Source organism: Talpa occidentalis, unplaced genomic scaffold (assembly GCF_014898055.3).
Source record: "Talpa occidentalis isolate TD23 unplaced genomic scaffold, MPIMG_talOcc4v2.1 talOcc4.14, whole genome shotgun sequence".
In the NCBI taxonomy this organism is placed as follows: Eukaryota; Metazoa; Chordata; class Mammalia; order Eulipotyphla; family Talpidae; genus Talpa; species Talpa occidentalis.
The window spans coordinates 23,017,068-23,031,084 of NW_023601433.1; the positions used below are offsets into that span (position 1 = coordinate 23,017,068).

At 39.8% G+C, this 14,017-nt stretch overlaps 1 protein-coding gene across 1 annotated transcript; it reads left to right on the plus strand.

Moving 5' to 3' along the window:
• Positions 1 to 133: 133 nt before the first annotated feature.
• On the plus strand, positions 134 to 3,620 carry LOC119245157 (patched domain-containing protein 3-like). Its single transcript, XM_037511416.2, is given in 3 exon segments — positions 134 to 918; positions 920 to 1,198; positions 2,873 to 3,620. Coding segments are annotated over 3 exon segments (1,737 nt in total). The 3' UTR covers positions 3,546 to 3,620.
• Positions 3,621 to 14,017: the final 10,397 nt, after the last annotated feature.

A 14,017-nucleotide genomic window follows, 5' to 3' on the forward strand; every position in this document is an offset into this window, starting at 1 on the left:
CGAGGGACTGTGACCATTGGCACAGCCTCCCTGTGGATTCCTCCTGGAAGCTGCGGGGGGAGGGGACTGGGCGCAACATCCAGTCACTGCTTTCTCGTTCCTCTTGTTGAACAACTGGTCGGTCCTTCCGGAAATGGGTGTCCATTCCTCCAAAGTTGCACCCCAAGGGGGGTTCGAGCAAGGGGAGGCTTCAGGGGCTCAGAGGCCAGAGCAGGAGGACTGGCCCGAGCCAGAGTCTGAGAGCAGAGCAGATCCTGAGGCGGCAACTGGGCCCCAGCAGCTCCCCACCTCCGCGGGGCAGCCAGAGCAGGTCCTGGAGTCCAGTGAGGGGCAGGAGCCCGACAAGAGCCAGGCTTCGGGGCCTTCCTCAGACCCACCCCGCCAGCCGTCTGAGAGAGGGGATTCACCAGTCCCAGAAGCCCAGGGGCAGCAGCCACCCCCTGGGAGGTCCCGCTGCCACACCAATTGCCTGGAGCAGCCCCTGGCCCGGGGCTTCCAGAGGATGGGGCTGGCTGCTAGCTCCCTGGTGCTGACGGCTGTCCTGGGCACCAGGTGGATTTCCCTACACAGGGAGATGGAATAGAACCTGGAAGAGCAGGACACCCATTCGGGCTTCCCGGCCAAAGGCAAGCGGTGCTTCGTGCAGGCACATCTCTCCACCAAAAAGTCACACCTCTTCTCCCCATTTTGGTCCAGCACCGAGGACAACTTCGCCTCCATACTGGTGGTCTCCAGCACTGCCAATCTGCTGGATCAAGTCATCTTCTCAGAAATTAGTCAACTGGTCGAGGCGGTGCAGACACTGACTGTGCCCTGGGGAAATGGAACCCAGGTCCTCTACCCTCAGGTGTGTGCCAGGTACCAGAGCATCCGCATGCCCTCCAACCCACACCTGTTCATCTGGCAGAATAACAACATGTATGAAAAGCATCCCCTTCCCTATTTACAATACCTCCACTGCGCCCCTCTACTTGGCCAGCCTCTTGGGAGGAACCGTCCTAGGTCCTGGCGCGGGGACAAGTCGCTTACTCCTGCAAGCCAAGGCCATGGGGCTGCAGTACTACCTGAAGACCGTGGACCCCGAGGACAGTGCGGGCAGCCAGAAGTGGATGCTCGAGTTCCTGGACCAAATTCATGCCATTGAAAAGCGCCTGGCCTTGAAGAATATCCAGGGGGCTGGGATTAGAGGGAGGAGAAGGTGGGAGGGATAAGACCTGTCCAGGGATGTGTCCGCGCCTGGCTACTGGGTGGAGGCCTTGACTTGCAACCGGCTCTGCTCCACTCTCTTTGATGCTCAAGCCAGCTTTCTTCAAGGGACACCAAGGGAAGCCGCCAGCCTAGATACTGGGTCGCATTCTAGTGGGAAACACTCATTCTACACCCCAGGGGTGGGCATGTTCAGGGCAGACATTGATCTTCAGGGTTCCTTTTGGTTTTCTAGTCAGAATGCTCTCACTTCACGTCTGTGCTGTTTCTGGAGCCCCCGAAAAATTGCTTGGTGGCACTGGAAGAAAAAACAAACCTTTAAGCTGATGTTCCTTAGTGTTTTTGAAAAAGACAACTAGCTCAGATTTCTCAAGTATTTTCTAGCATCCTGCCATGCACCTCAGATGATGAGCAAACCTGCTAATACTTTTGTCCAGGCCTGGTGAGAGACACCTGCTGGGAAAAGGCTTTGAATAGCAGACCTTGCTGAAATTACACTTTGTACTTAAATAGCAAAAGAGAGCAACCTACTTGTCATTTAGAAAAAGCCAAAATTTTGTCAGTTATTAATGATTACACAGTATTAGAGAAAATTGAGAATTTGTATACTCAGAAATGTTAAACATTGGCTTTTTTCAAAAAAAAAAAAGATATATTTATTTATACAAGCACTGGGCACAGTCAGATGCCGGGAGGGTCAGAGAATTCACTAGAGCCAGTGCGGGGAACAGAACAGACAGACTGACGAAATACACTGCTTAGGGGAGCAGTGGGTGTGGCAGGAGAGGTTTGTTTCATCAGGTGAGACCCTCACTGGTGGCCTGGGATCTAACCAGCGCTGCAGAGGCTGCCGACAGCTTCACAGCCCACCATTCAACCGCTGCACCACCACGGGAGGCCCAAACATTGGATTTTTGAAAGAAATCTTAGAAAGCATGGCATGGATTGGTGGGGAACATTTTTTATTCCCTTTATTCTAAAATCGTAATTCACATATTTTAAACTTTTACCAAACTGTAACTTGTTTCAATCAATAAGCTATAATATTTTGATACATCTTGTCACTCATTCACAAATATTGAAATTAAATGTTATTTACCTGCGTGTATTTTTACGACAGGTGGTCTACTTTACATCACTCTCTAGGAAACTTGAATTTGAGGCGACTGCTAGGACAGTGATCCCTTTTTTTTTTTACACGGCATACCTTCTGATCATATTATCTGTAATCGTGTCATGCTACAGGTAAAAAACTTTTATTAGTTTTTAAACTTAAAAATGTTTGTTGTAAGATATTTAACGTATCACGTGCCATTCTAACCATTTTAAGTGTATAGTTCAGTGGCATTGACCACATCCCCACGGCTGCGTACTCTCGTGACTGTTTCCAGTATCTTTCATAACCTGGAGGAACTCTGTGACCAGTGAGCAGTGGCTCCTGCTGCCCTTCTCTCCTCCAGTCCTGAATAACCTTGACTCTATTCTTTCTATGAATTTGCCTTTCTTAGGTTTTCATGTCAATGGAATCATACATTTTTTTGTGACTGACTTATTTCACTTATCATAATGCTTCCAGGGTTTGTCCTTGTGCACATGTGACAACTTCATTCCACTCGATGGCTCTGTGCTCCATTGTATGTGTGCTCCACAATTTGGTTACCCACAGTCTTTTTACAATTTTTACATATGATATTAACATTTCATCATCACATGAGATTACTTCTTCCTGGGCCTTCATTCACACCACGGGTGTTTCTTCTTCACGCAGTAAGAAGAACATGTTATTCCAATTGCAAAGTTTTGCCAAAAGGTGTGAGATTCCCCTAATGGTGTATAACCCAGCATTTATCTATTTTGATCAATATTCTGCCATCTTAGAAAACAATATTCAAAGTGTCATTTTTGCATCCGTAGCTATGTTCATTGTTTCTTTATTGTTAACTCCCCACCCATTGTGATCCTTGTGGGTCACTTTTTCTATTGGGTCTGTGATTGCAGGAATAAAAGGTTTCATGGGATACTGGCATGTCAACCTTGATCCCGTATCCATGATGAATCTTGTGATTTGTATAGGGTTTTCTTTTGATTTTTGTGCACATATTTCATATGCATTTGTTTCCAGTTCTAAACCTTCATCAAATCAAAAAGCAATTGAGGCATTGTTTTTGCTAGGTTACGCAGTGTTACAAAGTGCACTGTCAACAATAATAGGAGTGTCTGTTTTATCTGTAGCTAACACATACATCTTCAGGACATGTTTTAAAATTATGTTTTTTGTCATGGTATTGGGGGCTATTCATGGCCCAGTTTTTATTTCAGTATTCGTAACCATTTTTTGAAGATTTGTTGGAATATCCACTAACAAATCAGTGCCCAATGATAGAATTCTTGACTGCCCCAACACAGTCTGGTAAAAACGCCATATTAAGGATAGTTGATAAACTGAAAACAAGGCATGTTTTCCTTGATTTGGAAATCTCATTCAAAGCTGTTCTTTAAAATATCCTGAGAAAAATTAATTAGTCCTACATTAAAATATTTTTACTCAATTAGGAAGTGTTGTCATCTTTAATGTAAACTATAAAAATTGCGTATAAGTTAAAACTTTCCATTTTTTTCTATTTTTTTCCTTCTTATCATTAGCCTTTCTGCCTGGAATTAAGAATTTTCTACATTATATATGCTATCAGTGGGATGTTATGTGTACTGTACTTCCTATATGCATTACTATGTAAAGGTTCAAATTTTTATTACTTAATTTCCATACTGGGAGTTTTCTATGCACTTTCTTAATCGTATATTTGGATGAACTGAAGTTGCTATCAATAATTTTTTTTAATTTTGAAGAATTAACCACTTTTGAGTCGTTCTGGGTGGCATGGGCAGTTGAGCGCCACAATGTTAAGACGTCCACAGCCTCAGCAGCGCAGGTTCGATCCTAGCTGGCCGGGGAGAATCCCACATGGCGAAGCAGAACTCTCCTGTCTCGCCAGCTGCTCCCCTCAGCAGTGTGTTTTGGTCGTCTGCCTGTTCTGCTCCCCACTCTATCTCTGGTAAATCCTCTCATCCTTCCGTGCATCTGGTCTGTACCACTGTTCTTGTATAAATAAATATATCTGGAAAAAAAAAGAATTAACCACTGAAGCCATCAGGTGCTGGACTTTTGTTTTTTGGTAGGGGTTTGATTACTGATTCAATCTCCTTGCTAGTAATTGATCTGTTTGGATTTTCTTTATCAGTTAAATTTGATACCTAATTGGACTTAAAGGATAATGGATATATATTTTATTTATAGATAAACAGATACAGATAATAAAAATAAGTATTACCTAATGCTGTAAAAAAAGGAAGTGATATTCCTGGTAATTGTAGGTTTAAAACTATTTTATTTTTTTACCAATAGAAAATAATAATTTGATCTCTCTTATTATATAGAATTGGAAAGGATAAATTCTTTCTTTGAGAAGGAAAAGGTTTTGAGACTTCTAAAGTTCAAGATTTTCTCAAAGGGCATCTGACTGCTAAGGGTCTCGTTCTCCAAACTCTGCATGGATGATGCCCTAAACACACTGTTCCTGTCCAGACAATCTCTAGAGGCAGGTCAGGGATTGGCAATGACGTCACCCACCAGGAGGAGCCACTAAAACCACGTCCTTTGTTAGCCATTTCAAACACTGTAGGGAGAACAGATTCAAAGAATGCCCTCCATTAGAAGAAGGAAGTGGGTTACAGAGGGGTGGTTGGCCACACTTCTGCCCTTTTTTCTTGGTGAGAATATACATTTTTTAATTTAGACATCATTGTTCATTTTTAAACAACATTTGTTCCCTGCTTTCAGGTGTAGTCCCCATAGAATTTCCTTCACCAATTATGCTCAGTGAAATAAGCCAGATGGAAAAAGAAAAATATAGGATGGCTTCACTTATAGGAGGGATATAGGGGAACCAAATAAGACATCAGTGTAAAAAAATAACAACAGTACAAAACAGAAAAAAGAAACATGCAACTATTAATCAGAGACATCCTGCAGGGGAGGAGGAAGGACAGGTTGCAGAGGGAAGGAGGGAGGAGCACAGGGAACTGGGGTGAGGGTCCACTTGTCTTTTTTAACAGCTGTACTAATAGGCCTTTGTCCTGGTTTTACATTCCCAGTGTTAAAAGTGCACAACTCATTTACTTCACAATTTGTTTTAAAGCACTTGCATTGTGGCAAACACTCTTCCAGGCTTTTAGCATAAAACAATGAAGAAAGTGAACAGCAGTCTCTGCCCGTGGGCTGAGGAAGAAACACTAAAGGCAGATACTCAAATGCACATGTTAGGAAGTGATATCTGTCAAGGAGAAACCTGCCAATCACCGTGGAACCCAGCAAGGTCATGTGAGCCCTCAGCACCACACAGGGAGCTGCATGCTTATGCGCACGCTGATGGGAAGGCAGCTGCAATGTGTAAGGGACTGAGAAACATGTGTTGTATGTATGTGTGTTAACATGCGGTGACTTGTAATTTGAAAAAGTGGGTAAAAAGAAGTACACTACTATGACATTATCAATCATGATTATTCTCTTTTGTAAAAAACTTAGCATCAACATCAATTTTGGGGTATTTAAAAGAAACTGATTTTGAATTAAAATTCAAAGGGCACTTAATTATCTTAACAGTTTTTTAGATTTGAAGTTTCACCGTAAGGTTTTTAGATTTTCCTAAGTGGAATAGCCATAAAGTGAACTGACATTCTAGGGGGATTTCATAAGAAAGAGCCCATATCTCATTTCACTGTAACAAAGGTCATCACTCAGTGGGGACTCCAGCCACCCTCTCCAGATCTTCAGCACAAGCTGGCTGTGCTGAAGCAAAATCCCAAATGCAGGAACCATTCAATTTCTCTATGAGAGCGACCTTTTTGAAAGGCAGAGGAGGAAAAGGAATTCCATAATGTGACACAACCAAAACAACCAAAGGGGAATTGTTCCTCCAACTCAAAGTCTGTTCCCTAAGCATTTATGGAGAATCAGTTTATCAGACACTACAAACACATGGAGGCGGGTTTACTTCAGGGAAACACACAACTATATCAGCAACAGCAAAATACAGTCAAGGAGCGAGTGCCTATGCTTGGCGTGAAAGCAGGTGATGGACAATGTTTTGTACAGCTTTGTCCAACACCCAAGGGTTTTCTTAAAGAAATTCGAATGATGCCACTTTTTTCCTCCTCTGTTGCTGTGTTGTTCCAATAAAATGATTCTCATCCACTCGAAGGTTTAGGTTGAGTAAACCCATGTGACTATCAAATCATCCAAATAATAACTATCACCACTGAGATGATGAGTAAAATCATCAAGATAAGGATTTTAAAAGACCCTGAATGCAAAGAAATTTAATAAATTTATATTTTTTCTCTCTCTAAGACAACAACAACCATAAAAACAATTATAATCCAGGCGTTAAAATAATGCGCAATTCATCCATATAATCCTGAAGCCAACTATATCTTGAGCCAAGACTCAACTGCAGGCCATGATGAAGCTGTAAAGTTTTATTTTTTTGTCGTTTATTGAAGAAACAGATATTTGAATGAATGCAAGACGTTCTTAGTAAGTACGCACAATTTTTAAAGAGATGTTACCAGTAGCGGTGACAGTCAGTATCTCTCTTTCTCTCTCATAAGATGGAGAGAGGTGGAGAGGGAGAGAGATTGCAAACTAGATTCCTGAATTTACTAATCCGTAAAGGTTTTATTTTCTGTTTTTTTTCCCTTTTTACTGAATTATTTCTTCTTAAGACATATTTTATTCTCTGAGATGGGCAACTGATGAAATCATACAAATACATGAACAAACCTGGGCTCTCACCCTCATTTTCTATCTTCTCCCCATATCAATTGTCTCTCTAAAGCAGTCTTTCAAAATGTTATTCAAGTAACAGGCTACCAGATAATGTTCCCTGTAAAAGTGCACCTGCATCTTTCATCTCCTCTGATGATTCTGTGTGAGCGAGCACCTAAGCTAGGAGCCCGAGAGTCAAAGAGGAGGCAAAATATTACGAATTTTTCTGATTGTTGAACAACAAATACCATCCATTTCCTACATTATTTGTGCTGTTAAAGTGAAGGTCATATCACTTCTGGAATATAAAATAACTTTAAAATCAGGGCCTCCCCTGGTGGCACAGCGGTTGGTGCTGGGCTGCAAAGCTGCCCGCAGCCTCTGCAGCACCGGTTCCATCCCCAGTATGAAACTGGCCAAAAAGAAAGGGGACAAAAAGGGCATTGGAGGGAAAGCAATTTGGATAATAGGTTTCTCTAACCCTTTCTGAAACACTTCGCTACTTTAGTTCACTATGCCTAGCCACAGAAGCAAAGAATTTGACATATTTAACATCAGATAGGGTTTGAGAGATTTCTATTCTACCCTCATTTGTCAAAGTGAAAAATGAAGGCCTTCAGTGTTCACATAAGGGCACATAAATGGAAGCATTAATTTCAAAATCCTGATCTCACACATAGTTTATTTTCCAACAGTCTTAAATTAACTTGAAAAATAACCCACAAATTTGAATTAAAGACACTTGTGCAATGATTTCTCAACAACACAAGTGATCTCTCATTGCCACACTTGGTTTCTGCAAAAACAGAAACCAACTACTGGCTAGAACCCTTTCAGATTATATCCATGACCTATGTTTTTATACTAACTCACTTTAAAAAGCATATGTTACTATTTTAGTGGAATTATTTATTCTCATCTTATACAGAAAGATAAGTATCAAGGTTTATTTTCCATAGCATATCATAAATAATGCTTATCTAGCTAGAAAAATAAGACACTTTCTCACAAATGCCATCCTTCTTGAAAGAGGTATTAAAGGTATTCAACTACTGCAGGGAGCATCTGACAACTCACTACTAAGTATGGATGAAAAGTTTGGAACAGATTAGATCCACATACCTTTGCGGGAGGGGAACGAAGAACAAAAAATCACTTAAAAGACTGTGGTGTGGTGGACGAACCTCAATCAAATCAACACTGTACTTCGAGTTCATCTTCAAAAAACCTCTTGCAGAGCCTTCCTAGGCAGTGATCCACCCGATACATTGAGAAAAACTGTCCTGCCATTTATTGGCTTTAATCACATGAAACGATTTCATCTTGACTTCAGATTTAGCAATATGATATGCCTTAACCGAAATGAGAGTCACATCTCAAGAAACAAAGAAAGGTCACAGGCTATGGAGTTCTTATTGAGATAATGCCAGTATAAACCTTTTAAACCGTCAAAACGAATGGTGATCATTCTATCTAGACCTTCTTTCTCCCTCCCACCCTACTCCGGTCCCCCACATGTAAGAATGCATTTCTTTCACCTTCACTTCTGAGGGATATTTCTACCAGCTACAGAGTTTTGAATTGATAGCTCTTTATTTTTAGCACTTGAACATTTTCTTACTTCTTTCTGGCCTCCATGCTTTCTGATAAGAATATCATAGTCATGAGAATCATTGTTTCTCTATGAACAATGAATATTTTCCTCTGGTTGCTTTCAAGATTGTTCTTTCTCATTAGTTTTTTTTTTTTTTTTTTTTTTTTTTTTTTAATCTTAAATTTTATTTTTATATTCCCCCATACAATTGCAAACGCCCCCATTCTGACCCCAATCCTTCCCCTCCCGCCCCCACCCCCAAAAAGTGTCTCTGGTTCATAGTTTTTTGTTGATTTTGATTTTCACTTTCTTATATTCATTTTCCTGGTCCCTTATTTAAGTTTTCTAGATTCCTGCTATGAGTGAGACCATCCGGTATTTTTCTTTTTCTTTTTGGCTTATTTCGCTGAGCATGATCCCTTCCAGCGCCATCCATGTTGCTGCAAATTGCATGTGTTTATCTTTTTTGAATGCTGAGTAATATTCCATGGTATATATGTACCACATCTTCTTGATCCAGTCATCTACTTTTGGGCATTTGGGTTGTTTCCAAAGCTTAGCTATTGTAAACAGTGCTGCTATAAACATAGGAGTGCAGGTGCTCTTTGGAATTGATGTTTCTGTGTCCTTTGGGTAAATACCTAGGAGTGGAATTGCTGGATCATATGGAAGCTCTATGTTTAGTAGGTCCAGAAATCTCCACACAGCTCTCCATAGTGGTTGGACCAGTTTGCACTCCCACCAACAGTGCAGAAGAGTTCCTTTTTCTCCACATCCTCGCCAACATTTGTTGTTGCTAGTTTTTTTAATATGTGCCATTCTCACTGGTGTGAGATGGTATCTCATGGTAGTTTTGATTTGCATTTCCCTGATTGCAAGTGATGTTGAACATTTTTTCATATGTCTGTTGGCCATTTGCATTTCCTCTTCAGAGAAGTTTCTTTTTAGCTCTTCTGCCCATTTTTGACTGGATTATTTTCTTTGTTGTTGCTGAGTCTCATCAGCTCTTTGCAGATTTTTGTGATCAGTCCTTTATCATTAGTGTTGGGTGCAAAAATGTTCTCCCAGTTGGTGGGGTTTCTCTTTGTTTTTGTTATTGTCTCTTTTGCTGTGCAGAAGCTCTTTAATTTGATGTAGTCCCAGCTGTTTATCTTTCTCTTCACTATCACTGCTTTGGGTGATGTGTCTGTAAAGATGTCTTTGATGTGCAAATCCCGTAGTGTTTCGCCTATATTTCCTTCTATGTATTTTATGGTTTCAGGTCTTATGTCTAGTTCTTTAATCCATTTTGAGTTGATTTTTGTGTATGGTGTGAGGTAGTGGTCAAGCTTCATTCTTTTGCATGTAGCGACCCAGTTTTCCCAGCACCATTTATTGAACAAACTTTCTTTGCTCCAATGCATAGTCTTTGCTCCTTTGTCAAAGATTAGTTGACCATAAATCTGTGGGTTTATTTCTGGATTTTCTATTCGATTCCATTGGTCTGTATGTCTGTTCTTGTTCCAATACCATGCAGTTTTGATGATTATGGCTTTGTAGTATAGTTTGAAGTCTGGGAGTGTGATGCCTCCATTTCCTTCTTTTTTTTCAGTAGAGCTTTGGCTATTCGGGGTTTTTGGTGATTCCATATGAATTTCATCAATAATTGTTCTATTTCTTTGAAGAATGCCATTGAGATTTTGATTGGAATAGCATTGAATCTGTATATTGCTTTTGGTAGGATGGCCATTTTAATAATGTTTATTCTTCCAATCCATGAGCAGGGGATGTCTTTCCATTTCTTTGTGTCTTCTTCTATTTCTTTTAACAGTGTTTTATAGTTTTCTTTGTATAGGTCCTTTACCTCTTTTGTTAGATTTATTCCCAATATTTGATTTTTTTTGTAATAAAAAGGGGTGGTTTTTTTGATTTCTTCTTCTTCAGATTTATTGTTTGTGTATAGGAAGGCTACTGACTTTTGCGTGTTGATTTTGTATCCTGCCACTTTACTGAACTGACTGATGAGTTGAATTAGTTTTTCTGTGGAGATTTTGGGGTTCTCTATGTATATTATCATATCATCTGCAAATAGTGATAGTTTGACTTCTTCTTTTCCTATTTGGATTCCTTGGATGTCTTTCTCTTGTCTTATTGCCCTGGCTAGGACTTCCAGTATTATATTGAAAAGCAGTGGTGAGAGTGGACATCCTTGTCTTGTTCCAGATCTTAATGGAATTGCTTTCAGCTTTTCACCATTGAGAATGATACTGGCTGTTGGCTTGTCATAGATGGCCTTTATGATGTTGAGGTATGTTCCTTGTATCCCAAGAATTTCAAGGGCTTTTATCATGAATGGGTGTTGCACTTTGTCGAAAGCTTTCTCAGCATCTATTGATATTATCATATGGTTTTTATATTTTCTTTTTGTTGATGTGTTGGATAACGTTGATTGATTTTCGGATGTTAAACCATCCTTGTGCCCCTGGAATGAATCCAACTTGGTCGTGGTGAATTATCTTATGGATGCATTGTTGGATTCTGATAGCTAAAATTTTATTGAGGATTTTTGCATCAGTGTTCATTAGGGAGATTGGCCTATAGTTTTCCTTTTTTGTGTTGTCCTTATTCGGTTTTGGTATTAGTGTAATATTGGCTTCATAGAACGTGTTTGGTATTGTCCCTTCCTTCTCATTTTTTGGAAGAGTTGTGAAGGATAGGCACTAATTCGTCTCTGAATGTTTGGTAGAATTCATTTGTAAATCCATCAGGTCCTGGGCTTTTGTTTTTGGGGAGGTTTTTGATTACCATTTCAATTTCGCTGCTTGTAATTGGTCTGTTTAGGTGTTCTATTTCTTCTTTATCTAGCTTTGGGTGTTTGTAGAGTTGTAGGAATTTGTCCATCTCCTCTAGATTGTTGAACTTGTTTCCATATAACTGTTCATAGTAGTTACTGATTATTCTTTTGATTTCTGCTGTGTCCGTTGTGATTTCTCCTCTTTCATTTATGATCCTGTGTATTTGTGCTTTCTCCCTTTTTTCCTTTGTGAGCCTGGCTAGGGGTTTGTCTATTTTATTTATTTTTTCAAAGAACCAGCTCTTGGTTTCATTGATCTTTTGGATTGTTTTTTTAGTTTCAATTTCATTTATTTCTGCTTTGGTTTTTATTATTTCTTTTCTTCTACTGGATTTGGGGTTTTTTTGTTGTTCTTTTTCTAGATCTTTGAGCTTCGAGATTAGGTTGTTTCTTTGAGTTCTTTCTTGTTTTTTGATGTGAGCTTCTATTGCTATATATTTTCCTCTTATTACTGCTTTTGCTGCATCCCATACATTTAGGATATTGGTGTCCTCCTTGTCATTCAATTCAAAGAATTTTTTAATTTCTTCTTTGATCTCCTCATTAGTCCAGTGGTCTTCCAGTAGTGTGGCTTTTAATCTCCATGAGGTAGGATAGTTCCTTGCCTTCTTTTTATGATTTATTTCTAGTTTGATGCCTTCGTGGTCAGAAAAGATGGTTGGTATGATTTCAATCTTGGTGTATCTGTTGATGTTTGTCTTGTGCCCCAGTATGTGATCGATCCTGGAGAATGATCCGTGTGCGCTTGAGAAAAATGTGTACTCCGTTTTTTTGGGGTTTAGTGTTCTATAGATGTCTGTTAAGCCCAAATGCTCTAGGTCCTTATTTAGAGCTTTAGTTTCTTTACTTATTTTTTGTCTTGTTGATCTATCCATTGTTGATAGTGGTGTGTTGAAGTCTCCCACTACGTATGTGTTTTCTCTGATGTCTGTTTTCAGAGAGGACAACAGTTGTCTGATATATTTTGGTGCTCTTTCGTTTGGTGAGTATATGTTAATGAGTGTTATTTCTTCTTGAAGTATTGTCCCCTTAATCATAATGTAGTGACCATTGGGGTCTCTTTTTATTTTTTTGAGTTTGAAGTCTGTTTTATCTGATATAAGTATAGCTGTTCCTGCTTTCTTTTTTGGCCCATTTGCTTGTAGGATTGTTTTCCATCCTTTGACTTTGAGCCTATTTTTATCCTTTGTAGCTAAATGTGTTTCCTGGAGACAGCAAAAGGTTGGGTTTTGTTTCTTAATCCAGGCTGCAACTCTGTGTCTTTTTATTGAAGAGTTTAGTCCATTTACATTTAGAGTTAATATTGATATGTTAGCATCTGTATTTGCCATTATGTTTGTCTTTCCTTTGATTTTATTTATTCTTTTAATAACTTTTTTTTTTTTTTTTTGGTCTTCTTTCGTTGTTATTCGTCCCTCTGAGGTTCTGGCTTTAGGATTCCTTGTAGTATTTTTTGGAGTGGGGTTTATTCGTAATGAAATTCCGGAGTTTCTGTTTGTCTGGGAAAGTCCATATTCTTTCTTCAAAGAGGAAGGAGAGCTTTGCGGGATAGAGTATTCTTGGTTGGCATCTGTTTTCTTGGAGTCTGTTAACTATGTCCCTCCACTCTCTCCTTGCCCGTAGTGTTTCTTCAGAGAAGTCTGATGTCAGCCTGATTGGTTTTCCTTTGAATGTTATCTGTTTCTTCCTCTTGTCAGCTTCATTATTTTTTCCTTGTCCTGGATTCTTGGGAGCTTTACTATTATGTGTCTTGCTGTGTTTTTCCTTTCGTCGTGGAAGTTTGGTGTTCTTCTTGCTTCTTGTATATCAATTTTCAGCTCCTTCTTCGCATTTGGGAAGTTCTCTTCAATTATCTCCTGGAATATTTTCTCTGTTCCTACATCTCTCTCCTCTCCTTCTGGAATTCCTATAACTCTTATATTTCCTTTCCTCATGGAGTCAGATAGTTCTCGAAGTCTTTCTTCATTCTTTTTCCTTCGTACTTCTCTTTCCTTTTCTGTTTTGGTTCTTTTTATTTCTGTGTCTTCAAGAGAACTTATTCGTTCTTCCATTTCATCTATTCTGCTTTCCTTGCTTTTCCCGGAGTTCTTTAGTTCCTCCATTAATTCTTTGATCTCCTGCATTTCTTTTACTTCCCTCTTTAGGGACTCAATTTCATTCTTCTGACCATTGTTTTCCCTCTTTAGGGACTCAATTTCCTTCTTCTGATCTATCACTTTTTTAATCATGGCAATTTTAAATTCTCTTTCTGGAAGGCTCAGAAGTTCTTCCAAGTTGCTGTCGTTGCAATCTGGGGAGTGGTTTTCTTTTTGTGGTGTGCTTCTTTCCTGAGGAGTTGTTAGGTTGCGTGTGGTTCTTCTACTCCCTACTGTCTGTTTTCTAATTTGTCGTATGCGTTGGGACACTGTGATGCTCGGACTGACTGGCATCTTGGGTGAACTTCTCCGCTCCCCTCTGGCTCTTCCAGGAGCCATCTCTGCCTTCTGGGGGAGCTTTCTGCTGGTTTTAGGCAGTTTTTACTGAAGAAATGTCCCTGTTCTCAAATGGCGAAGCAGGATGC